The sequence below is a fragment of the Artibeus jamaicensis genome, unplaced genomic scaffold, assembly GCF_021234435.1.
Source record: "Artibeus jamaicensis isolate MK-2021 breed Jamaican fruit bat unplaced genomic scaffold, CSHL_Jam_final contig_2899, whole genome shotgun sequence".
Classification (NCBI taxonomy): Eukaryota; Metazoa; Chordata; class Mammalia; order Chiroptera; family Phyllostomidae; genus Artibeus; species Artibeus jamaicensis.
Genome location: NW_026521655.1, coordinates 1 through 27,993, shown reverse-complemented (window position 1 = coordinate 27,993; position 27,993 = coordinate 1). Strand labels below are relative to the sequence as shown.

The 27,993-nt window shown below is 37.7% G+C and overlaps 1 protein-coding gene and 1 pseudogene across 1 annotated transcript; both read left to right on the top strand.

Annotated features, from left to right (window-relative positions):
• Positions 1–5,509: 5,509 nt before the first annotated feature.
• LOC128627009 (olfactory receptor 11H6-like) lies at positions 5,510–6,250 on the top strand (annotated as a pseudogene).
• Positions 6,251–22,892: 16,642 nt separating this feature from the next.
• Positions 22,893–23,843, top strand: LOC119043055 (olfactory receptor 11H7). The gene has a single exon (XM_037136929.2). It carries the CDS (start codon positions 22,899–22,901, stop codon positions 23,841–23,843), a length of 945 nt encoding a protein of 314 aa, XP_036992824.2. The 5' UTR covers positions 22,893–22,898.
• The last annotated feature ends 4,150 nt before the right edge of the window (positions 23,844–27,993 follow it).

The window sequence follows — 27,993 nt, the reverse complement described above, 5'->3', positions numbered from 1 at the left end:
TAGGTTGCTTCTAGCACTTGGCTATTGTAAAACCTGCTGCTATCAACATTGGGTGTTTAAAGGTTCTTTTTGACTTGTATTTTCAGGGTTCTTAGGATATAATCCAAGCAATGGAAATTAATGGGTCAAAAAGCAGTTCCATTTTTAGTTTTCTGAGGAAATTCCATGGTATTTTTTCCACAGTAGCTGTACATCTGCATTCCCATCAACAGTGCACTCCCCCTTCTCTCAACATCCTCTCCAACACTTGTTTGTTGCTTTGTTTATGATGGCCATTCTCACCAGTGTGAAGTGTATCTCACTGTGGTTTTAATTTGTCCATAGTCCATATACCCAATGCAATTTATGGTTTCCAATGCAATCCCTGCTAAGTACTAATGACATATTTCACAGATTAAGAACAAACATTTCAAAATTTATATAAAACCATAAACAACCCTTAATAGCTACAAAGAAGTTTTGTAAAACAAGAACAAAGTAGGAGTGGGGGATCACAATACCTGAGAGCAAAAGTGTATTACAAGGCCACTGTAATCAGAACAGTCCTGGTACTGCATAAGAACTGACACATAGACCAGTGGAACAGAATAGAGCCCAGAAATGAACCCAAGTCTCTATAGGTCAATTAACATTCAACAAAGGGGCAGAAAGTATAAAAATGGATAAAATAGCCTCTTCCCACAAATCGCGTTGGGAAATCTGGACAGCTACATGCAAAAAAAATGAAACTCGATCACCAACTTATACCACACATACAAAATAAATTCAAGGTGTATAAGAGAGACTCTTAAAAATGAGAGAAAGGCCCCCTGGCTGCTGTGGCTCAGTGGACTGATTACCACACTGTGAAGCAAAGGGTCACCAGTTCGATTCCTCAGTCAGGGTACATGCCTGACTTGCCAGTCAGGTCCCCAGTAGGAGGTGTATGAGAGGGGAACCACACATTGAGGTTTCTTTCCCTTTCTTTCTCGTTCCCTTTCTCATTCTCTAAAAATAAATAAATAAATAAAATATATTGTTTTTAAAAAGCAAGAGAAAAAGTAGTTAAAGCAAGAGAAAAGAAGTGGTTACTAGAAGGTTGCAACAACAAAAAATAAAAAAAAAACAAGAGAAAAGCAGTTAGTTACCAGAACTTTGCCAGGTATGAGGGAGAAGGGGGAGAATGAATGAAGAAGTGAGGGATTCAGAAATACAAATAGGTAGTTACAGAATAGCCAGGGGGTTGTAAAGTACAGTGTAATAACTGGAGTAGCAAAGAACTTATATGTATGACCCATGGACATGAGCAATGGTGGAGGACATGTGTGAGGGTGTAGGGGTCACTGGGTGGAGAGGGCCAAAGGTTAAAAGAATTAGGATGACTGTAATAGCATAATCAATAAGATATGATTTTTTAAAGAAAAGAAATCTTACCTTTTACAACCGCATGTATGGACCTGGAGATTATGTTAAGTGAAATAGCCAGTCAGAGAAAGACAAATATCATAAGATTTCAATCATATGTGGATTCCGCATGTGGAATCTGTTGAATAAAATAGAAATAGAGGCATGGATCACACTGAGAGCTGACAGAGGGGAGAGAGGTTGAGGGACTGGTTGAAACAAGGTGAACAGATTAATCCAAAAACATATATACATAACACACTGACACAGTGTGTGATAGTGGTGATAGCCAGAAAGAAAGGAGGGTGGGGCTAGGTGGAGGTGGGCAAAAGAGGGGAAAATGGAGATGAAGGAGATTTTGCTTGGAGTGATGGGTGTACAATACAGTGCAGTGATGATGTTTTGAGTTGTACACTTGAAACCTATGTGGTTTTGTGAACCAAAGTCACCCTAATAAATTCAGGGTTTTTTTTCTTAAGTCCACTTAGCAGCTGGCCAGGGGAAGGCATTTTCCACCTGTGGATCATATCTGACAGTGGTGTGCTTATTTCAGGACTCTTTTTGAAATGTATGTGAGCCCCATAGCTGATAACCCAGCTGAAATTCAGAAGACTATGACTTTGTCCTATTCCATGGTGACTCCCTTCTTAAACCCTGTGATTTATAGCTTACAAACCATACTCTGGTTTCTCTTCAGATCATATAAGTTTTTCTCACCTTCCACAGCTTACAAAATAGGAGTGTGACAGCTGCCCTGAAAAAGTCCTGAGAACAGAATGAGCATACACTAATCTACACAAGACCAAAGCCAACCATTGTCCAGGCATTAAAGACTAATAAAGAAAGACTTGATTTATTGCTGCTGGTTTTCCAATGCACACTTTAAAGAAGATACTTCTCAGTGGGGTCACCCAATATTTCATTCTTCAACTAACCTGGCAAGCTAAACTACAGTTGATTCATATTCCATTCCAAATGTAACAACAATATTTTCAACATGGGTAACTCCAGTATTCGGTGCATATGAGGGTGTATATTGGCACATTTCATTCTGTTTTAGTTTTGATTTCCAGGGGTTGGAGTGGAATGTAGAACAAGAACAGTTATCCCAGGTGAATCATTGGAGTACTCAAGGCAGTAGGAATGGATGCAGTGAGATCTCAAATCATCTGTGAAATTCATTTATCCATCTTTCTACATCCTATATTCCACAGCTAACTGAAATTTCACTCCAGCACAGATGTCAAAAGGTCTTGGACATTATGAAGTCAAATGGCCAGGTGGGACTTAAGGCTTATGAGGCCAGGTTTCAGGTCAAAACCATGAATTGGAGTTATATTTCTTTGGTTCATAGGCTGGTACCCAATCCACTGACCCACACCAGCCAGGGCTGGAACTATATTTCCCGTCTTTGTGCCAAGAATATCCTGGCTAATGGGTAGAATAAATCAGTTTTCATGACTCAGGTCTCTGCCTACTGTCTTGAAAGGCCCCAGTTACCTCATTTATGTCAAATAAAGTTTGCTCTCACTCTACTGCCATTCAGGGCCACAGCATGAAGTTGGGCATGTTGTGAACCACACAGCTCAAGGATGCCCCATCCATGTAGAGATATGGCTGTAAGGATGTAAGTGGCAGGCAGTCCTGATTGCTTTTATAAGGTTCTGACAGGGGAGGTATTTTAGTTTCCATGTTGATCATGCACCCTAGAATGGACCACACTGCTAGTAATACAAATGATGAATAAACGTTTTTTAAATGCCGAAAATATACTACAATTTTAATTTAGAATTTAACCTTTTTATTGCAAGCCCAGTAACTATATCTTCCAATCACAAATGATAGCATGTGGTCTGGCAGATATAGACATAGTTTATGGGAAATATATTTGAAATTACAACTCTCCTGGAAATTTTGATATCTATGGTCATTGTAATTATAGTCCATTGAACTAAATTGCTTGGACAAATTTTTGATTTTTACAAAAATCATGTTCATTAAAAGGACTATGTTTCATCATTCTAAAAATATTATAAATTAATATAGATATCCAAGGTTACCTTGGCAATTAAACATTTATCTTCTGGATATGCTCCAGTTTGATCAAATATTGAGAAGCAGCCCCCTTACTCTCTGCAGATTGTATAAAAATGGCATAAGGATGCAATTTTGTGAGCATCTTAACAGTGATATTGATAAATAATGTGGTCAATTATCCTACTGTTATAGTAAATATATTACTATATTTAAAATATTGATGGTGGCTCACCCAGCCAAATACTTTGGACTTTAACCAGGAAACTTTTGGACTCAGAAATAAGCCTGGACCAATAGTTTTAGAAAGGCTGCTTGTAAAACATCTGAGTTTAAATAGTCTGGTCTCAATTCCTAATTCAGTGGATAGAGAAAGCTCTTTCTGGTCTCAGTATATTCTAAGGTCACCCTTTTATTGATGATTTAATTTATAAATTAAATAGCAGGTAAAAAGCAAGGTGAATGGGCAAGGTATGGTGTTTAGGGCTTTATTCCTAGCAAAAGTGAAGTCTCATGTTGTATTTTTATTTTTATTTTATTGATTATGCCATTACAGTTGTTCTATTACCCCCCTTCATTCCCCTCCACCCTGCACCCCCCTCCCCCACCATTCCCCCTTTTAGTTTATAACCAAGTGTCTCAAGTTCTTTGGGTTCTGTATTTCCCATACTATTCTTGCCCTTCCCCGATTTATTTTCTACCTACCATCTATGCTACTTATTTTCTGTACCTTTTCCCAACAGTGAAAGGACAGCAAACTCATGTTGTATTTTTAATTCTTACCCAAGAATACGTTTATTGATTTTGGAGAGAGAGGGAGAGGAGAGAGAGACAGAGAGAGAGAATCATGATATGAGAAACATCACTTGGCTACCTCCTATATGCACCCTGGCAGAGGTATCAAATCTGCAGCCTGCGTATGTGCACTGACTGGGAATCAAAGCCACAACCTTTTGGTGTACAGGACAATGCTGCAACTAGCTGGACAACCCAGCCAGAGCAAGGCACACAGTTTTATATACTAGAAAAATGGACATACCTAGCTGCAAGGTATCCCACTAGCCCAACCATGATGTAGAATAGTGCAGTTTAGGGGGAAATGAGCCACAGAAAAATGGTGGCCTCCAAAAGGAATCATGTATAGGGGACACAGTAGCTGCTATCAGTTATTTAAGGCCCCCACCACTGCCACACTGAAAAAGGAATTAGACTTTGTTAGCTTCAACAAAGAAGAGTCCCAGAATCAATATGTATAAATAATCAAGGAGACAGAAGTTCCTCAACTTCAAGAAGTGCTTTCAGAGAACCAGAATTCCTCAAGAGGGGAATGGGGTGAATTGTTCAGCAAATTCAGATGCTGTGTAGTGAGAGCTAAATAGATGGTTTTCAAACCATTTTACAGATCCCCGAGAGTTCTACAACCCCTCTGAGGGCAGCAAAAGCAAGGAGGCTCGACTCCCAGCCACACTTCCATTCTTATCTGCTTTTTATGGAACTTCTATCTATGAAACTCTAAAGAGGCAAATTAAGGAAGCTATTTTCACTTCACATTTATATTCAATTTTGTTTCAAAGTAAAAAGATGTATCCAAAGTTTATATTTGTATATAGGATATCAAAGGGCTAATGATTTTAACATGAAAGAGGAAACATTACTGAGACTCCAGATTATAGGAATATTTTAAATGAAGTGAGGGTTGTTCCAAACCAGTCTCCAAATGGGTCAGTGTATCTAGGAATTATTGACTTTGCACATTTAAAGAAATCCCTTAAATCTTTCTAAACTTCAGTTTTATAATCTATAAAAGAGAAGGACAAAGCACACCTCCTTACAGTTCAAAGGGTCATTAGGAAAACCAAATGAGACAATGGATATAAAAATACTTTGTACATTTTCAAGCAATTCATTAGTAAAACCTACAAATGTTCATTTTCGTTCTTCAGGTACTTCTGTTTTTCTAACAGCTTTAGGATCCCAGAATATAACAGTGCATTTTGTGACTGGGTTTGCCCTCCAGGTTTTCCTGGTTTGGGGAAAGGCAGAGCTGCTTCTCCTCATTAATCCTGTTAGTCTACTTCCCTGACCCTGCTAGGAAGGGAATGGGGCTATTGTCTGTGCAGTGCAGTGGGACAAGCGGCTTCACACACCCATGTACACCCTCCTGGCAAACTTTGCCTTCCAAGAGATCTGGCACAATTCCTCCACTATTCCAAACATGCTAGTCAACATCCTCTCTTATACCAAGCCCATCTCCTTCACTGGCTGCTTGCTTCAATTATATTTATTTTTTTCCACTGGGCACAACAGTGTTTCTTCTTATCAGTATCACTTAATCCTAAACTAGGCTTATGATTAGTACCTAGCCATCTGTCACCCACTACATTACCCCTCCAGCATGACTGGGAAATTCTGTGTGATCCAGGTCTGTGTTTGCTGGTTGACTGGATTTCTCAGCTATCCAGTCCCCATTGTCCTTATCTCCCAATATCACTGACTGCTTTGTGAGTGACCCAGGCCCATTGCTTGCACTGGCCTGCATCCCAGCACCTTCTACTGAGCGTATCTGCTACAGATCCAACTTAATGATTATCTTTGGGCCCCTCCTTTCCATCTTGGGATCTTACACTCCAGTACTCAGAGTTGTGCCTCGTGTTCCCTCCAGTACTGGACAAACTAAAGCTTTCTCCACCTGTGGGTCCCACCTAATGGTGGAGTCTCTATTCTATGGAAACCTCTGGTGATGTATGTGAGCCCAACATCAGGGAACCCAGCAGGAATGCAGAAGATCATCGCTTTCATAAACTTAGCAGCAACTCCTCTCTTAATTTTTTAAATTAAATGTATTGGGTAACATTAGTTCATAAAATTATAAGAAATACATTCATTATGTATTTCTATGATACATGATCTGTATATTCTGGTACAGCCACTATGGAAAGCAGTATGGAGGCTTCTCAAAAAATTAAGAACATTGTGACCACGTGATTCCACTCTTAAATCCCCTCATCTAGAGTCTCCAAACAAAGACATGAATGATGCCTGAAAGAAAGTCCTGGGATTAATGACAGCTTTTTTGGCCATGAATAAAATATTTTATAGTCAGATTTATTAAAGTTTTACATTTATGACTTCTGGCTTTTGTGATATGCTTAGAAAAGTGACTCCTTTTCTACTCCAAATTCATGAGAGGGAAAATTCTTATGGTTTCCTCAACTACTTTTATGATTTCTGACTTCAAGTTTTCTTCATAAAAATTTTTTTGTATGTCTTGTTAAGATCATTCATGGGTATTTTGTCATTTTTTACTGTTATTGTATGTGGATCCCATCTTTTATTGGATCTCTTAATTTATTTCAGTATATTAAGGCTACTAATTTTTGTATATTAATTTTGTAGTCAGTCACCTTACTGAATTCTCTAAATTTCAATAAGTTTTTAGCTAATTATCTTGAGTTTTTAGGCATCCATTTATATTGCTTAAAAATAGTGATAATTCATTAACTCCCTCTCTAATGTTTGTTTTTATTTATTTATTTTATTTTTAAAAGCTGTATTTACATATAAATAACTTCTATGAATCAGTTTTTTAATGCAACAATATGAGAAAATAGAGAAGAGATGTAAACAGAGAGTTGTTAAATGCGGAATTACAAGTGGCTTTTAAATATTTGAAAAGATTGTCAATCTTACTCATAGTAAGTAAAATGTTAATTAAAGTTATGAGATCAGCAGAAAATTTAGTGATAGACTTTTGTTCAGTGAATGTCATCACTCATACCTTTTAGATAGGACTGTAGTTTAATTTGACATCTTTGGAGGACAATTTAGCATGTCTATCAAAATCGCAATGATATGTATTCTTTAACCCTGTAACCCCACTAGTAGAAATTTAATCTGTAGTTATATTTTCACATATGTGAAATAATGAACAAAATTTTTTGTTACAATGTTTTTTATAACAGTAAAAGTTTGGAGACAAGTTAAATGTTAAAAAAAAGAATGAAAGAAATTCCTGGGATTAAGAATTAACCAAAACTGCCCTGGCTGGTGTAGCTCAGTGGATTGAGTGCAGGCCTGCAAACCAGAGGATTGTGGTTGATTCCCAGTCAGGGCACATGCCTGGGTTGCAGGCCAGTTCCCAGCAGGGGACACATGAGAGGCAACCACACATTGATGTTTCTCTCCCACTCTTTCTCCTTCCCTTCCCTTCTCTCTAAAAATTATTAAATAAATAAAATATTTTTTAAAAGAGAATTAACCAAAACTTCCCTGGCTGTGTAGCCCTGTCTGTGTAGCTCAGTGGATTGAGCACAGGCTTGTGAAGCAAAGGGACACTGGTTTGATTCCCAGTCAGGGCACATGCCTGGGTTTCAGGCTAGGACCTGAGTAGGGGACACAGGAGAGGCAACCACACATTGATGTTTCTCTCTCACTCTTCCTCCTTCCCTTCCCCTATCTCTAAAAATGAATAAATAAAGTATTTAAAACAAAAGTTTAAAAAAAAGAATTCACCAAAAGTTAAACATTTTTGAAAGAGAAGGAGAATTTGCCACTCTGACCTAAGTTATTTATAACAACAATAGAGAACAGCTTCAGTAAGTCGTGTTCTGGCTTACACTTAAGTAGAGAGAGACATTTTTCACAGCTCTTTGGCAGTTCAAGTTCATTGAGATAAATGCTCAGTAAAACATTTCAAACATGTCAGCCCTCACTGAGTAATTACATGGTGTTATTATAATATATGCTCTTCTGTGCCGTACCTTTCCTGGTTCAATCCCAGCTGGTGGAAGGAATCAAATGCACGTGCACCTGCAGCCTTTCAAGAGAGGGTGCAATCTTCTGAATTCAAAAAATAAATATTCTTAAATACAATGGGTCAAGGTGCCACCAAATCAAAACAAAACACCCAGTAATGGACATTTCCCATTGTCTGAGGCTTTCACACCCAAAACAGAGTATGTTTCATACCTCTCTCACTTAGAGATAAAGTACAAACCTTTCTTCCTGTCATCAAAGACTTCATTCAATAGACTGTTCCATCAGTCTTCTCTCTTATGGATCAACCTCCTCAGCCCTGCGCTTTACCATGATCAGTTTTGTCGCTTTACTTTAAATATATTTCTCCCAATTAGGCATCTTTGCTCATAGTGCTTCTCCCCAAATTATTTGTGACAAGCCCAATATTACTTGTAATATGAAATAACAATGCCCTAGACATAGTTTATGCCTTTCAGAAAGCTGTAGAGCAAAGTTTCAGAAAGGTATTCAGAGAAAATAATCCCAACAACAATTGCTGTTTTTTGTGTCCAAACCCCATGCTAAAACACCAACGTTACCAGCTGAGAGGCCAATTTACTGAAAATAAGAGGAGACCCATCTGGTTGTGGCCATACTGAGAATGAAATTATGTGTGCCAGGAAGACAGGCCTGCTGGAGGTAAGTGATGACACACAGTTTCAGACCTTGCCACTGCCAAAGCATGTTTGACAGCAGTGGTCAGAAAACATGGGGCACTTGGGGGACAATATTTCTTTTTAAAAAATAAAAGTTTTTATCTTAAAATTTATCACAAACTATACTTTCTCCTCCATAATATATTCATAGTTAGTATGATACAAAATTATCTTCTCTCAATAAAATTGTCTTTCAGGAAGGCATTTAATGGGGACCATGTGCATGATGTGGCACAAAATCACATATCATGTTCGAGAAACACAAGCTAAAGGAGAGCAGGGAGTCCCCCCATAGTTAATGTAGCACATTATTTTTAATAATCCCTATGGGCCAATTTACCATAAATACTAATGAAGCCCCCAGGCAAGAAGTAAGAAGGCACCTAGGGAACACATGGGAAGTTATAGGATCGCATGATGAGATGCCTGAGAATTCTAAACAGCAACTAAAATGGCATATATATATATAGTACATAGTTTCCACATACCCTACAGGAAATAGGACACTGGAATCTTGTGGTGCACGGGAAGTAAAATAAGCCGTGCGTGAAGTTCTCACACAGGGCTTCCACATTAAAGCCAGTGAAAGAGCATCTCTGTGGTCTCCCTGTAAAGCTTCATGGTACACAGGAGGTATCTTCTCTGACAGGTATTGCTGCTATTATGCGTCCCAGGTGGGCCTATTCTCCTATACGTTGTTCATTCAAAATGCTCAAAAGATCGAGTATCAAAAATTTGGTTTCTCTTTCAACTCAGAAAAAGCAAACAAACACTCTCAGAGTACTTAGAGCACCATGGAACTCATGCTCTCTAAAACAAGTGCACTAGATGATGCCAAAGTCATTCACAAGCCTTCCCTTCCTCAGAAAGTGGCTGGAACACCAGGAATGGTATTACTTTTAAAGATACTTTCAATAAAACAGTATGGAACTAGCTATTCACTGGAACTGGAACCAGAAGAAAATAAGGATTTTCTTGTCTCCTCTTTGTCCACTCCATTACTCATCTACAACTTTGCGAGATAGGGACTTTTAAGAATTAAGGGTAAAATCAAATCGGTGTGTATGAGAACTAAGATTCACATAGAATTTGTTGAATATGTCAGGGACTGCTTCTTACAATCATGTTGGAAATTGCCTGTGAAATTCATTTACCATGCTTTCCCTATTAGCTGACTAATAGTTTTTCTGTGATGGTTTTTACTGTCTCATAGACTAGTCCACAGCTCAAACACATGGAGCTAAGTCTCTGCATTTTGATTTTGAGTTGAAGTCTATGCATCCGAGTTCAAGTCATTGTTGCTGCTGTTCCAGAGGTAAGGGGCTGCTCTCTGCACCAGTGCTTTCTTGTCTACTTGAGGAGAGGTTTCTTGTTTGGAAATCACAGAGTTCCCATGGTAGCAAATCATTTTTTCATGATGTCTCACCAAAACAATCATCAATGCAAGTTACTTTAGCTCTTTATAATCAGTTAAAAAATTTTTTAAAATATTCTCATCTTTCAGTTTCCTTCTCTTGGTTTCTTGTTCAAAAGACTACAGCCTGCTTTGACATAACAAGCTCAATAGGAAGGGTATGTTTGATGAGTAGGTTCGTAGTTCACTTCATGCATTATTAATTTAGTGATCCCACAATAGCTGTATCATTATAAATATATTTATCTTATTTAATATACTATCACTGGATAGAAGGGGTTTTCCTATTTGAATATGTTCAGTGAGTACTATAAGCATTCTATTTATACCACTTCCATTGAAATATTTTAAGGAAAATTTTTTTCTTATGACTCAAAAATTACAAGTGTCTTGTTAAAAAGTTCCTGGAGATTCTAATGTTAAAGTTATCATCATGTTCTTTTATCAGAGTTGTTTTTGGTTCTTAAAAAGATATCTTCCTTGCTGATAATGTTCTAAAGGAAGTAAAGGTAAGTTTTGCAATATGGGTGAATAATTATTTTTGAAACAACTTTGATTCCCTTAATTTGTGTTATTTTGAAAACAGGGGCTTTTGAAATAGAATAAAGTAAAATATTCCAAATAGTGAATTTTAAGAAAAGTTAAAGCACCAATAAGAAGACTTTCAGAAGACGATCTTTAGTGATATTTTCTCTGGTACGTCCCACATATTATAGTCATATTTAATTACATTTATTTTAAATGCATATGAAGCATAATAGATTATTATGTGAGATCAATCATCATGAAGTGAATAATAGTGATATTTCATGTCTAAAAATTAAAAATATAATACCAAACTATAAATGAACTGTAGTGCAGTGTAAATATCTTCAAATAACAAATAGATATATAAAGCATTTATCTAAATATGCTTGTTAATTTTATTCTGGCATCATGTAAAAAAGTGATAGAAGTTTAATGCTCTTAATGAAAAGAGCCCAGGTATGGGGGTGAAGAATATCTGACACAGTGTCAAACTTCATATCATTTAAGTCTATAAAAAGTGTCAGATTCAAATCTGTTTTTAAGTGATAGGTATGTGTCCTCACATTTTGAAGTGCTATATATTAACAGCTTTCACTGGAAAAAATAGATATAAGACAAACTGTTTTTGCCTTATTTCAAGATTACTTTTTTTAAACTAAATTTATTGGGGTGACATTCATTGGTTAATAAGAGTATATATATTTCTATGATACATGATGAGATTATATAAGTTTCTATGAAACATGATCTGTATATTGTATTGTGCGCCTACCAGCCAAAGTCAAACCATCTTCTGTCACCATCTAGTTGACCCCCTTAACCCTTTACTACCCGACACCCTTCTGTCTGGTAACCGCCATACTGTTGTCTATGTGTCTATGACTTTCAGTTTTATTTCCCACACATGACTGAAATCATATGATTCTTAGCTTTTCCTGACTGACATTTTTGAAATATTTTATTTATTTTATTTTTAGAAGTGGGGGGGGGGAGAAAGAGAGGGAGAGAAACATCAGTGTGTGGTTGCCCCTCATATACCCTCTACTGGGGACCTGGCCCACAACCCAAGCATGTGCCCTGACTAGGAATCAGACTAGACACTTTTTGATTCACAGGCCAGCATGAAGTCCACTGAGCTGCATCAGCTAGGGCTGACCGACATTTCACTTAGCATAATATTCTCAAAATCCATCCATATTGTCGCAAATGGCAGTATTTCATCTTTTCTTATGGCTGAGTAATATTTCACTGTATGTATGTGCCACATCTTCTTTATCTAATCATTATTGAAGGACACTTTGTGTGTTCCCATGTCTATGTCACCATGACTGATGCTGCAGTGAACATAGTGGTATACATATCTTTGTGAATAATGCTTCCAAACTTTTCAGGTAGATACCCAGTAGAGGAATTCCTGGGTCATATTCCTAATTTTTTTAGGAGCCTCCATACTATTTTCCATTGTGTCTGTACCAGTTTACTTTCCCACAGCAGTGAATGAGGGTTCCTTTTTCTCCACAACCTCTCCAACACTTGTTATTACTTGTCTTGTTGATAATATCCATTCTAACAAATGTGAGGTGGTATCCCATTGTAGTTTTGGTTTGTATTTTCTTAATAGCTAGTGAAGTTGAGCATCTTTTCATATATCTGTTGGCCATTTGCATTCCTTCTTGGAAGAAGTGTTGGTTCAGATCCTCTTAATTGGAGTGTTTGCTTGGTGTTGAGTTGTATTAGTTCTTTATAGATCTTAGATATTAAATCCTTGTCAGAGCTGTTTGAAAGTACCTTCTCCCATTTGATTGTTTGCCTTTTTGTTTTGTTGGTGGATTCTCTTGGTGTGCAGAAGCTTTTTTGTTTAATATAGTCCAGTTCATTTATTTTTGCCTTTACTTCCCTTGCCTTTGGAGTCAAATTCATAAAATTTTCCTTAAGACCAAGGTCAATAATATAGTATCTATGTTTTTTCTGTGTCATATATTGTTTCAGATCTTATTTTTAAGTCTCTGATCTGCTTTGAATTCATTTCTGTACATGGGGACAAAATGTAATCTATTTCATTCTTTTGCTTGTGGCTTTCCAATTTCCCCAGCACCATTTACTGAAGAGGTTTTTTCCTCCATTGTATGTTTTTTGCTTCTTTGTTGAAAATTATTTTCCAATATACATGAGGTTTTATTTCTGAGCTCTCACTTCTGTTCCATTGGCTTGTGTCTTTGTTATTCTGCCAATGCCATGCTGTTTTGATTACCATTGCTCTGAAGTATAATGTGAAATCAGATAGTGTAACACCTCTAAGCTTCATTCTTTTTCTGAAGGTTGCTTTGGCCATTTGGGCTCTTTTTTGGTTCCATGCAAATCTGATGGTTTTTGTTCTGTTTTGTTTTTTTTAATATCATCAAGACTTTGATGGTGATTGCATTAAATCTGTATATTTCTTTGGATAATATGGACATTTTAACTATGTTGATTCTTCCAATCCATGTACACAAAGTATCATTCCATTTCCTTATGTCTTTTTCAATCTCTTTTAATAATGCTTTGTATTTTTCAGTATGTAGGTCTTTCATATCTTTTGTTAAGTTTCTTTCTAGGTATTTTATTCCTTTTTTGTTGCAGTTGCAAAAGGAATTGTTTTTTTCATTTCTTTTTATGAAATTTCATTATTAGCCTATAGGAATGCAGTGGATTTTTGTACATTGATTTTATATCCTGCAACTTTGTATTTGTTTATTGTTTCAAATAGTTTTTTGGCAGAATCTTTAGAGTTTTCTGTATAAATAATCATATCATCTACAAAAAGTGACACTTTTACTTCTTCATTCCCAGTTTGGATGCCTTTTATTTCTTTCTCTTGCCTGATCGATCTAGCTGGGACTTCCAGGGCTAGGTTGAATAATAGTGATGAGAATGGACATCTTTATCCTGTTCCTGATTTTAGAGAAAAAGCTTTCAGTTTTTCACCATTGGGTACAATATTACTTGAGAGTCTGTCACATATGGCCTTTAATATGTTGAGGTACTTTCCTTCTACACATAGTTTATTCAGTGTTTTAATCATAAATGAATGTTATATCTTAAATGCTTTTTCTGCATCTATTGAAAGAATTATATGATTTTATCCTTTCTTTTGTTTAGAGTATTATGTTGATCAATTTGTGTATGTTGAGCCATCCTTTTGTCCCTGTAATGAACCCCACTTGATCATGATATTATTTTTTCAATGTATTGTTTTATTTCATTTGCTAGTATTTTGTTTAGGATTTTCCATCTGTGTTCACCAGAGATATTGGTCTGCAGTTTTTCTTCTTTTGTATTATCCTTGCCAGGTTTTAGTGTCAAGATTATGTTGGCCTCATAAAATGTGTTAGGAAGTATTGCCTCTTCCTTAATTTTTTGGTTTGAGAAGGATAGGCATCAAATCTTCTTGGAATGTTTGTTAGAATTCTCTAATGAAGCCATCTAGTCTTGGACTTTTATTTGGGGGCGTGATTCAAGATAGTTTCAATTTCCTCACTGTTGATTAGACTATTTAGATTTTCTAATTATTTGAAGACCAGAAAAATTATAGATTTCTAAAAACTTACCCATTTCTTCTAGGTTGTTGAATTTGGTGGCATTAGTCTTTCACATTATTATGGCATAGTTCTTTCTATTTCTGTGATGTCTGTCATAACTTCTCTTTTATATCTAATTTTGTTTATATTAGTCTTTTTTTTCCTTAGTCTATTCAGGGTTTTGGCAATTTTATAAATCTTTTTTTAATTTTTTATTGTTTATTTTACTACAGTTGTCCCAATTTTTCCCTTTTGCCCCCCTCCACCCAACCCACCCCTCTCACCCACAATCACTCCCCTCTCTATTGTCCATGTTCATGAATCATTCATACATGTTCTTTGACTATTCCTACTTCTCCCTTCTTTGTTCCATTCCCCCTCTCCCTCATTCCCCACTACAGCTATCAGTCAGTTCCATGTTTCCATGTCTCTGGTTCTATTTTTCTCATTATTTTTTCTAGTTACAAGTGAGGATGTATGGTGTTTTTCACTGACCAGCTTATTTCACTTTGCTAATAGTTTGCATGCTGTCACAAAAGGTAAGACTAACTTCTTTCTTTCTGCTGCATAATATTCCATTGTGGAAATGAAACCACAATTTTTTTTGCTGGAAAAAATGTAAATATATTTTGTTGATTATGCTATTATAATTGTCCCATTTCCCCCCTTCACTCCTCTCCATCCTGCACACCCCCACCCACCCACATTTCTCCCCTTTAGTTCATGTCCGTGGGTCATATTTATAAGTTCTTTGACTTCTACATTTCCCATACTATTATTGCCCACCCCCTGTCTATTTTCTACCTACCATTTATGCTTCTTATTCTCTGTACCTTTCCCCCCTCTCTCCTCCTCCCCTCCTGTTGCTAACCCTCCATGTGATCTCCATTTCTGTGGTTCTGTTCCTGTTCTAGTTGTTTGCTTAGTTTGTTTTTGTCTTAGGTGTGGTTGTTAATAGTTGTGAGTTTGCTGTCAGTTTACTATACATGTTTTTTATCTTCTTTTTCTTAGATAAGTTCCTTTAACTTTTCATATAATAAGAACTTGGTGATGATGAACTCCCTTAACTTGACCTTATCTGAGAAGCACTTTATCTGCCCTTTCATTCTAAATGAAAGCTCTGCTGGAGAGAGCAATTTTTGATGTAAGTCCTTGCCTTTCATGACTTGGAATACTTCTTTCCAGCCCCTTATTGCCTGTAAGGTCTCTTTTGAGAAATCAGCCGACAGTCTGATGGGAACTCCTTTGTAAATGACTGTCTCCTTATCTCTTGCTGCTTCTAAGATTCTCTCTTTCATTTTAATCTTGGCTAATGTAATTATGATGTACCTTGGTCTGTTCATCCTTGGGTCCAACTTCTTTGAGACTCTCTGAGCTTCCTGGATTTCCTGGCAGTCTACTTCCTTTGCCAGAATGGGGAAGTTCTCCTTTATTATTTGTTCAAAGTTTCCAACTTGTTGCTCTTCCTCTTCCCCTTCTGGTACACCTCTAATTTGTATGGTGAAATATTTAAAGATGTCCTGGAAGTTTCTAAGCCTCTCTTCATTTTTGTGAATTCTTGTTTCTTCATTCTTTTCCGTTTGGTCATTTCTTTCTTCCTTCTGTTCCACTCCATTATTTGAGTTCCAGTTTTTTTCCCATCACTTTTGGTTCCCTGTACATTTTCTTTTATTTCACTTAGCATAGCCTTCATTTTTCTTGTCTAATTTGTTACCAAATTCAACCAATTCTGTGAGCATCCTGATCACCAGTGCTTTGAACTATGCATCTGATAGGTTGGCTATCTCTTCTTCACTTAGTTGTATTTTTTCTGGAGCTTTGATCTGTTCTTTTGTTTGGACCATTTTTCTTTATCTTGACTGTGGAACCACAATTTTTAATCCATTTATCTACTGATGGGCATTTGGGCTATTTCCAACACTTAACTATTATATATAGCACTAGTATGGACATAGAGGTGCATAAGTTCTTTTGAATTAATATTTCAGGATTCTTAGAATATATTCTCAGCAGCAGAATCACTGGGTCAAAGCCAGTTCCATTTTTAATTGTTTGAAGAAACTCCATACAGTTTTTCACAGTGGCTGCACCAGTTTGCATTCCCACCAACAGTGCACTAGGGTTCCCTTTTCTCCACATCCACACAAACACTTACTGTTTGTTGATTTATTAATGATGGTCATTCTGACAAGTGTTAAGTGCTATCTCATTGTGATTTTAATTTGCAGCTCTTTAATGGCTAATGATGTTTAGCGTTGTTTTTTTTTTTTCTTTCATATGTCTCTGGGCCTTCTGTATGTCCTCCTGGAGAAGTGTCTGTTTGAGTCCTTTGCCTCTCTTGAATAATTTTTTAATTGGGTTGTTTCTCTCTCTGGTATTGAGTCATAAGAGTTATTTATTTATTTTGAAGATTAAACCCTTGTCCTCCAGTTTAAGACTGGTGTCACTACAGAGTATATCAGTGTGATATACTATCATTGTCCCCTATCATTGGCAAATGTTCTATGATACAGTTGGTTACCTTTTCATTTTGATGGTAGTAGCCATGCAGAAACTTTTCAATTTGATCTAGCTTCCTTTGTTTTCTATTAATCTTTTCAAAGAACCAGCCCTTTGTTGTATTAATTTTTTTTAATATTTTTATTTATTTATTTATTTTTAGACAGAGAGGAAGAGAAACATCAATGTTTACTTGCCTCTTGCACGCCCCACAATGGGGATCCTGGCCCTCAACCTAGGCATGTGCCCTGACTGGGAATTGAACCAGGGACCCTTTGGTTCACAGGCCAGCACTCAATCCACTGAGCCACACTAGCCACAGTGTTGTATTAACTTTTAATAGTCTTTTTGTTCTCTTTGTCATTCCATTCTTCTCTAATGTTTATTATTTCCTTTATTTAGCTTATTTGAGGCTGCTTTTGTCCTTCTCTTTCTAGTTCTTTGAGATGTAATGTTAGGTTGTTAGCTCACCATTAACTTGGTTGAAAATCTTGTTTCTTGAGATAGACCTGTCATGGTGTAAACTTCCATCTTAGTACTGGATTCACTCCATCCCAAAAGGTTTGATATGCTGTATTGTCATTCATATTTGCATCTATGTATTGTTTTGTTTTGTTTTGTTTTGTTTTGTTTTGTTTTGTTTTGTTTTGAGGGAGGAAGGGACAGAGAAAGAGAGGGAGAGGAACATCAGTGCAAGAAACATCAATCATTCCCTCTCACACATGCCCAAACCAGGGACCAAACTTGCATCCTAGGCATGTGCCCTGACTGGGAATCAAACCAGCGACCATTCACTTTGTGGGACAATGCCCACCCAACTGAACCACACCAGTCAGGGCCGTCTCTCTATATATTTCAATCTCACCTTTTTTTTGCTTCTTTGACTCAGTCAATTTTTAGTAGAACATTGGTTAATCTCCACGTGTTGGTGGGGCTTTTTACATCTTGTTTGCAGTTTATCTGTAATTTCAAAGCATTGTGGTCAAAGAATAGGCTTGGTATGCTTTCAATGTTCTTTTTTTGAGATTTTATTTATTTATTTTTAGAGGGAGGGTAAGGGAAGGAGAAAGAGGAAGAGAATATCAGTGTGTGGTTGCCTCTTACATGCCCCCTACTGGGAACCTGGCCCACGACCCAAGCATGTGCACTGACTGGGAATTGATCCAGCAACCCTTTGATTCACAGGCTCATGATCAGTCCACTGAACTACACCAGCCAGGGCTGATTTCAATCTTTTTAAATTTGTTGCAGCTAGTTTTGTGACCCAACATATGGTCTATACTTGAGAATATTCTATGTGCACTGAAGAAGAATTCATAATCTAACGTTCTGGGATAAAAGGCTCTGTAAATGTCAATTGTGTCCATTTGATCTAATGTGTCATTTAAGGTTAATATTTCTTCACTGATTTTTCTGTTTGAATGATCTATTTGTAGCTGCCAATAGAGTGTTTAGCTCCCAAACTGTGAATGCATTTTGTCAGTTTCTCCTTTCAGTTCTGTTAGTAGTTGCTTTATATATTTTGGTGCTCCATGGTTGGGTACATATATAGGGTCTGGCAGAAGTAAAGCCTGCTTGAGAGTGGTTGATAGAGAAATAATATGGGTGTGGTAGTTTATAGTTTTAAGTTGAACATTTCACCTAAAATGTCATATGGTGTGCTTGAATGTGAATTACATGCTTATAATTTTGTAATTAAAATAGACCCTGTATATTGAGGTGTTATATCTTCTTGATGTAATGTCCCCTTTATCATCATAAAATTTCCATCTTTACATCTTTTTACCTTTATTATCTTGAAACCTATTTTGTCAGGTATACATATGGCTACAACTGCTTTTCTATGGATGCTCTTTGCTTGGAGAATCATTTTCTCCCATTTCACTTTGAGTCTAACTTTGTCTTTGCAGCTTAGATGTGTTTCCTGAAGGCAATATGAGTTCTGTTTTTTGATGCAATCTGCTACTCTTTTCCTCTCTATTGATGATTCCAGTTCATTTACATTCAGGGTAATTATTGATTAGGATTTCCTATTGCCATTTTATTGTTTGTTTCTGTTAGCTCCATGCCTACATTGGTTCTTTTCCCTTATGTTTCTGTCTATTGTTTTTGTCTAGTTGTTTTCATGTTTTTTTCTATTTCTACTTTTTTAAGTTATTGTTCATTTTTTGTTCAATTTTTTATTTTTGGTGTGTGATTACCATATGTCTTATTTAAAAAAAGATTCTTATACATAGTAGTTCTTTTTCTTTTGATTGCATTTGATCTCTATCTTCCTTTGCAAATACAGAACTTTACCCCCATCCCTTTTAAGTTTTTGGTGTCACAAATTATTTCTATTTATGCTGTGAGATCACTGATTATCTTGTTTGTAGTTTTGGGACCGTTTGTTCTTTGTTTCAGGTAGAATAATCCCCTTGAGCATTTTTCATAAGAAAGGTCTTCTGGTGATACATTCTCTCAGCTTATATATGTCTGGCAAAGTCTTTATTTCTCTTTCATATCTAATGGATAATTTTGCTGGATATATTATTCTTAGTTGGTAATTTCCCTATTTCAGTAGTTTGAAATATTTGCTTCCCTCACTTCTAGCTTGAAGAGTTTGTACTAGAAGTCCAATGATAGCCTAATAGGCTTTCCTTTATAGGTTACTTTATTGTTTTCCCTGGATGCCTTGAGAATTCTTTCTTTGTCATTAATTTTGACAGTTTTAGTATATAGTGCCTTGAATAAGGCCTTTTTTACTTGAGGTAATTAAGCCTTCTGTTTGCTTCTTAGATTCAAGGATCTAGCTCTTTCCATACTTTTAGGAAGTTCTCATCAACTATTATTAGAAAAGGCTCTCTGTTCTCTTCTTCTTCCCTTAGTCTTCTGGTATGCTGATTATTCTCATATTGTTCTTTCATATGGAATCAAATGTTCTCATAAGGTTCTTTCATGTTTCTTTTATGTTCGTCTCTCTCTTCTTTCTTTTGCATGATATCTAGATTTCTATTTTTCGCATCACTGACTCTTTCCTCTATCTGGTCAACTCAATTTCCCATGCTTGCTAGTTCCTTCTGGATCTTTTATATTGAGTTCTTCATCTCTAGAATTTCTATTTGGCTCTTTTTTAAAGTTTTGATCTTTTTGGTAAAGTACTCATTTTGTTCATTAATTTTGTTTCTGAGTTCATTAAACTACTTATTTATGTTTTCTTGAATCTCACTGAGGTTTTTCAGAACTGCAATCTTTAATTCCGTCATTTAAATCATATATTTTCGTGTTTCTAAGTTTATTTCCTGGAGATTTTTCACTTTCTTTCATTTTTTACATTTAAAAAAAATTGTTGTTCAAGTACAGTTGTACCAATTTCCCCCCCACCACTACCTCCCAACCCCAGCCATCTCCACTTCCTAACCTTGATCTTACCCCACTTTGGTTTTGTCCATGTGTCCTTTACACATGTTCTTGAAAACCCTTCCCCCTTTTCTACCCATTATCCCTTCCCACCTCCTTTCTGGTTACTGTCAGTTTGTTCTTAATTTCAATGTCTCTGATTATATTTTGCTTGCTTGTTTGTTTTGTTGGTTAGGTTCCAGTAAAAGATGAGATTATATGGTATTTGTTCTTCACCACCTGGCTTATTTCACTTAGCATAATGCTCTCCAGATCCAACCATGCTGTCACAAAGAATAAGAGCTCCTTCTTTCTTTCTCCTGCATAGTATTCCATCATGTAATTGTACCATAGTTTTTTGTTGTTTGTTTGTTTTTGTATCCCAATATATAGTTTTTTTATTTAATTATTTTTCAAGTACAGTTTTCTGTCTATTTCTCCCATCCCAGCCCATAGTTTTTGATCCACTCATTTACTCATGGGCACTTTGGTTCCTTCTAGCACTTGGATGTTGTAAATTGTGCTGCTATGAACATTGGGGTGCATAAGTTCTTTTGAATTGGTGATTCAGAGGTTTTAGGGTATAATCCTAGCAGTGATATAGTTGAGTCAAAAGGCAGTTCCATTTTTAGTTTCCTGAGGAAATTCCATACTATTTTCCACAGTGGCTGCACCAGTCTGCATTTCCACCAACAGTGCACTAGGGTTCACTTTTCTCCACAACCTCTCCAACATTTATTTGTTGATTTGGTTATAATGGCCATTCTGACTGGTGTGAAGTGGTATCTCCCTATAGTTTTAATTTGCATCTCTCTGATGGCTAGTGATGCTGAGCATCTTTTCACATGTCTCTGGGCCCTTTGTATGTCCTCCTTGGAAAAGTGTCTGTTCAAGTTCTTTGCCCATTTTTTAATAGGGTTGTTTGTTTTCCTGGAGTGGAGTTGTGTGAGTTCTTTATATATTTTAGAGATCAAACCCTTGTCCAAGTTAACACTGACAAATATGTTTTCCCATACAGTTTTTCTCTTTTCAGTTTTTTTTAAGATTTTATTTATTTATTTTTAGAGGAGAGGGAGAGAGATAACAATGTATGGTTGCCTCTCATGTATACCTCACTGGGAACTGGCCTGCAACCCAGGTATGTGCCCTGACTGGGAATTGAACCATGATCATCTGGTTCACAGGCCTGCGCTCAATCCATCTCTTTTCATCTTAATGCTGTTTTCTTTAGCGAGGCAGAAGCTTTTTATTTTGATGAGATTCAATTTGTGTATTTTTCTTAATGTGCTTTGCTCTAGTAATTTTCTTTTCCAGCTGCCTCATTACCTTAGTTATGCATTGTATTTGATGAATTTCTTTTCTGGTATGAATCTATGTATGAGTTGCTTTTCTCTAAGAGATTAATAAGAAGTCTTTCTATTGTTTTCCAGTAGGTGTTGCTGAATTACAAGTATATTTTAGCTCTCCTGCACTTTTCTGGCTTTTCAGATCTTCATGGAATAGTGGGAAATGGCCTATGTTCCCAGGAAAGGTGCATGGCATCCCTGTGATATGGTCATTCTTGTCCCAGGGGACCAGCCCTACAGGGGAATTTGGTGGGTAATGGGACTCCAAATCCATTAAATTCCAGTGCTGTCCCCCACTCCAGTGCTGGAGTCAGATGCCTTCAGCAGTGTAGCCACAATGTGTGATGGTCAGGGGAGTTGAGGGAACTTAATTATCTCCTTTGTTGCTTTGCCCTCCCAGAAATGGCAACCAGCAGACCCCTCACAGTATTCCATCCAGCCCTGGATTAGTCACAGAATGCACCCTTTGCTCAGAAAAAAAAAAAAAGTGCTTCTAAAGTACCAGTTCTCAGGTTTGTAGATAGTGTGTTGTGCAAATGGACATGCAGGGTGAGGGGAGGTGAACTCTGAGAAGTTAAGGGAAGGTGGCCAGGCTCTTTGGTTTTGTTTCTTTGTCTCAAATGCTGATTGCCAGACAACCTTGGCCACACTTTTGTGCTTCATCCCTGCCCAAGTCACTGGGCTCAGCTGCAGCCCATACTGCCTTGTCCTACAAGAATACCCATTAAATCTCTTTGCTCCTCCTAGATGAAGGGAATGCTACCCACAACATGACTCTTCCCCTCGCCAAGCTGAGCACCACAGTGAGCTCCAGGTTGCAGAGTTGCATCCATAGCTCCTCTGAGGTCTTCTCCCTTTCACCTCCCCTTGTACTACTGCTCACCCATCTTTAGATGTCTCAATGTACAGATTTCTCAGACATGTTTATGTTGAGCAGGGAATCCTCTATTGAATTATATCTGTTCAAATTGTAGGAACATCAAGGGGAGAGACAAGGAGGAAATGTCTCACACCATCACCCCTCTGACATCATTCCAAGATTTCTTTATATCAAAATAAAATGAAATTCAACAGATGATGTCCATTGACAAAAATGGTTCAAGCAGCCTGGAACTGTATAATAACCAAGAATCAGGGCCAAGAGGCTCATTCAGAATAGTGCAGGATTAATTCAAGACTTGTTTTAGAATATTCAATACATTTGCCTGCATTGATCAAACTCCTTGTCCTAAGAAAAGGTTCAAATGTCTCAGCAGCAAAGTGACCTGTCATTATCTCTCTGTCTTTTCTCCACAGTCTAGGGACAATGAATAAGTCAGAGGTATCTACCGTGACACAGTTTGTCTTGTTGGGCTTTCCTGGCCCCTGGAAAATGCAAATTATCCTTTTCTCAATGATTTTGTTCATCTACATCTTGACTCTGACTGGAAATATGACCATCATTTGTGCAGTGAAGTGGGACAACAGACTCCATACCCCTATGTACATGCTCCTGGCCAACTTCTCCTTCCTAGAGATCTGGTATGTGACCTGCACAGTCCCCAATATGCTGGTCAATATTTTTTCCAAAACCAAGACCATATCCTTCTCTGGTTGTTTTATTCAATTTTACTTCTTCTTTTCCCTGGGCACAACTGAATGTTTCTTCCTCTGTGTCATGGCTTATGACCGGTACCTAGCCATCTGCCATCCACTGCACTATTCCTCCATCATGACTGGACAGCTGTGTGCCATTCTGGTGTCTCTTTGTTGGCTCATTGGTTTCCTTGGACATTCAATTTCTATTTTCTTCATTTCTCAACTACCCTTTTGTGGTCCCAACATCATTGATCACTTTCTGTGTGATGGAGATCCACTGATGGCACTATCCTGTGCCCCTACACCAATCATAGGACATATATTCCATTCTGTGAGTTCTATTATCATCATTCTCACCATGTTGTACATCCTTGGGTCCTACGTCTTGGTGCTCAGAGCCGTGCTTCAGGTTCCTTCTTCAGCTGGACAGCAAAAGGCCTTCTCTACCTGTGGATCCCACTTAGTTGTGGTTTCTCTGTTCTATGGAACAATAATGGTGATGTATGTAAGTCCTACATCTGGTAACTCAGTTGCTGTGCATAAGATCATCACACTGATATACGCCATAGTGACGCCAGTCTTAAATCCTCTCATCTACAGCCTACGCAACAGGGACATGAAATTGGCCCTTCGTCAGGTCCTTTGTGGAATGAGAAGTACCCAAACATCATGAATAGGTTTTTTGAAATCCAATGACTCTTTCTCCAAGTGTAAGAATAATTCAATTCTTCTACCTCACCTGACTTGACTTTATTTATAAACATCACAGTCCTTTTGCACAAAGCAAAATTCATCATGTGTTGATCATTTTTTATATGCTTTTTGTTTCATAAGTGTATTCCCATGGGCAGAGACAGTCACCAGACACATGGTAAAAATAGTTCTTAGAAATCTCAATATTTACTGCCAGGAAAGTTTTTTTTCAATGTGTAATCTCTGCACAACTTTGTTAAGAGATGGAAATCAACTGGGTGATTTGCTTACATGGCTGTATAACACTGTGTTTAAAACACAAATAAAAGATAAAATGTGTGAGTGCCCTGAATTTTTGGTAGAAACCCCATACACCAGTGTTAGATACACCAAGAGCCTATAAAGCCAGTTTTTCAATGCTTAGCTCATCATCCTCATCAACAGTGTATAAGGGGAGGCTGGAAGTTTGATTGGGGGCATGAGTAAAAATATCTTTAGTGAGTTGTTAGAATGTAATCTCCATGATGTAAAATGAGAATTATATCAAAAGAACCACTCAGAAGGCTTGACCTTGTTCCCTGGAGTTTGAAGGATACCTGTACTGTGCCCGATTCAGACCTGAAAAAATGCCAATTTTATATAAAAAAGCTCACTCTGAGAGCACAGCAGAAAGAAATGGACTACAACAGGAGCAAACTGAATTCCCACCAAAAATAGAGCAAATATAGAATACCCACATTTGACTTAGTTAGAGCTCAGGGAAGATAATCAATTTGGACCACCTTGAAAGGGATTCCACTCAACAGTACTACTTTATGAAGTAAGATCACCCCCTAAGTGACTTTACATGTAGTTAGTCACCAGAATCAGGGATGAAAGAAGTTGTAAGTAGCAAATAAGAAAGCTTTGCCTACATCAGGGAACTGCAGTTTAGGGAGCTCCCTGTCCCACAAATAAAGGCAAGAAAAAATGCACAGAACCACCAGTGCAGGGGTGTTTCCTCAGGGTTTTGAAGATTTAAACTGGAGGACCCACCCAGGGATTGCCAGTGATACAACTGACAAGGGTTTAATTTGCAAAATACATAAAGAATTTACACAATTCAACACCAGGAGGACAAATCAAAATTTTTTAATGGGCAAAAAATAAATAAATGAATAAATGAATGAATGAATGAATAAATAAATAAATAAATAAAAATGGGCAAACGAACTGAGTACTTTTCCAAAGATGATATATAGATGGCCCAGAGACATATGAAAAGATGTTCAATATCACTAGTCATCACAGGGATGCAAATTCAAACCACAATGACATATCACCTCACATTTATCAAAATGTCTATTATCAATAAATCAACAGACAACAAGTGCTGACAAAGATGTGGAGAAAAGGGACCCTAGTACACTATTGGTGAGAATTCAGACTGCTGCAGCTACTGTGGAAAAAAGTGTGAAGTTTCCTCAAAAACTGCCTTCTGACCCAGCAATCCCACTTCTTGGAATATACCTGAAGAAACCTGAAACACTAATTCAAAAAAATATATGCACCCCTATGTTCATAGCTGTATTATTTACAAGAGCCAAGATATGGAAAGAGCCCAAGTGAGGATCAGTAGATGAGTGGATCAAAAAGTTGTGGTATAGCCCTGGCTGGTGTAGTTCAGTGGATTGAGTGTGGGCCTGCAAACCAAAGGGTCACTGGTTCGATTTCCAGTCAGAGCACATGCCTGGGTTGAGAGCCAAGGCCCCAGTGGGGTGCAGACAAGAGGCAACCACACATTGATATTTCACTCCCTCTCTTTCTCCCTGTCTATAAAAATATATAAAAACATAAAAATAAAAAAGTTGTGGTACATTTACAAAATGGAATACTACTCAGCCATTTAAGAAAAAAAAGCTTCTGGTGAAGATGACAAAGTAGACAGACATGACTTGCCTCTTAACACAACCACATCAAAATGACAACTGAAATATAGAATAACCATCACTCAGGAATGGCAGAAATAAAGTTAAATGGAAATCTGACAACTATGGAAACCACATCCATCCAGACTGGTAAGTAGGGGCATGAATACAGAAAGAGCTGGCCCTACACCCATATGGATAAAAATTTGGGAGGAATATATCAAGAGCAACGAGTCCAAGACCCACACCAGACCCTCCATTTCAAGATTCTAATGCCAACAAGAGAAGTCCCCACAACTGTGGCTGGCAAAAGCAGCAGGGATTGAGTCAATGGAGGAGGCTGTTGGAGACTTAAGCAGTTTGTCTTAAAGAACCCATACACAGACTCACCTACTCAGCCTCATTCCCTCTGAGCTGCAGTGCAGGGGTGCCAGCTTGAAGAGAACAAGAGTACACAGGGAGAGACTAATGTATCTGGCATCAAGGCAAGCTGAAGCCATTGCCCCTTGGCTGACGCCACCCCCCCCACACACACACACACAGAGCCAGTAGGCTAGTGCCAAATCTGAGACTCCATCATCCTGGCTAACACTATGGGACCCACCCAAGTTACAGGCCCACCCAAGCTGTTTTTCCATAAGAATGACTGGCGTTGGCTCCTAAATCCTCTCAAACAAGCAACAGCTGGCTTCAGTGAGCCCTAGTGGCAGCCAGATTAGTCTCAGCTTGGCTTCAGCTGGGAATCTCCAAGCCCAATCCAAGATGGTTGCTCCAAGCACAAACATCTCAGATTGCTTTACAGATCAGGAGAGTGCCCTGGGCAAAACATAAGTGGGGGATGAAATTGACTTGCACCACCAGGTAAACCACAGGGTCAATGCAGCCAATGGACAGCTACAGACCAGGTCAGAGAACCACCATCCTGCCCCTGCACAGCCAATCCTTCACAAAGGACAGAGGTTGCTGGTCAGCAGTTACAGCCAGTCCTTGCAGCGCCTGGGAAAATTCCTCCTATCCATCTGCCCACAAGAACCAAGACTCAACTACAAGAGCTGGGTGTACTCAGTCCACACTAAGGGTGCAGCTGGAGTACCAAGCCTGGATGATAGGAGAGGCTGTGCCATGGACCCAACAGGATGCCTACTACATTAGGCCACACTGCCAAGGCAGGGAGTCATAGCAGCTCTACCTAATACATACAAACAAACACAGGGATGCTGCCAAAATGAGACAAAGAAACATGACCCAAATGGAAGAACAGATCAAAATTTCAGAAAAAGGGTTAAACAAAATTGAGATAAGCAATCTATCACATACAGAGTTCAAAACATTTATAAAGATGCTCAAAGAACTTAGTGAGAACCTCAGCAGCATAAAAAATACCCAGTCAGAAATGGGGGCTGAACCCCCATTTTTGAACCCCCAATTAGTGTCTACAAGGACACTAATTGAAATGCAGAACAATTTACAGAGAAATAACTGTAGAATAAATGAAGGAAAGAATCGAATCAATAATTTGGAACAAAAGTAAGCAAACGACAACCGCGCAGAACAGAAAGAAAAAGGAATCCAAGAAAATGATGATAGTATATACAGCCTCAGGGACAACTTTAAGTGGTTCAACATTCGCCTCATATGGGTGCCAGAAAGAAAAGAAAATGAGCAAGAAATGAGAAATTTATCTGAAAAGGCATGAAAGAAAACTTCCCTAATTTGTGAAGGAAATAGACATGCAAGTCCAGAAAGTACAAATAATCCCAATTGTGATGGATACAAAGAGGCCCACTCCAAGACACATCATTTTTAATAAGACAATGGTTAAATAGAAAGATTCTTTTTTTATTGTATCCATTTATTTTCACACTTAAACTATTTCCATTTTTTATTGTTGTTCAAGTACAGTTGTCTGCACTTACCCCCCATCACTGCCACCCACCCCAGCCATTCCCACCTCCCTCCCATGATCTCACCCACCCTTTGTTTTGCCCATGTGTCCTTTATTGTTGTTCCTGAAAACCCTTTACCCTTTTCCCTCCATTAGTCTCTCCCACCCCCTGTCTGGTTACTGTCAGTTTGTTCTTTATTTCAATGTCTCTGGTTATATTTTGCTTGCTTGTTCATTTTGATTAGGTTCCACTTATAAGAGAGATTATATGGTATTTGCCTTTCACTACCTGGCTTACTTCATTCAGCATAATGCTTTCCAGTTCCATCCATGCTGTT

What these genes read in the sequence shown, in the direction of transcription:
- LOC119043055 (XM_037136929.2), top strand. Translation starts at nt 22,899, where the DNA reads ATGAATAAGTCAGAGGTATCTACCGTGACACAGTTTGTCTTGTTGGGC.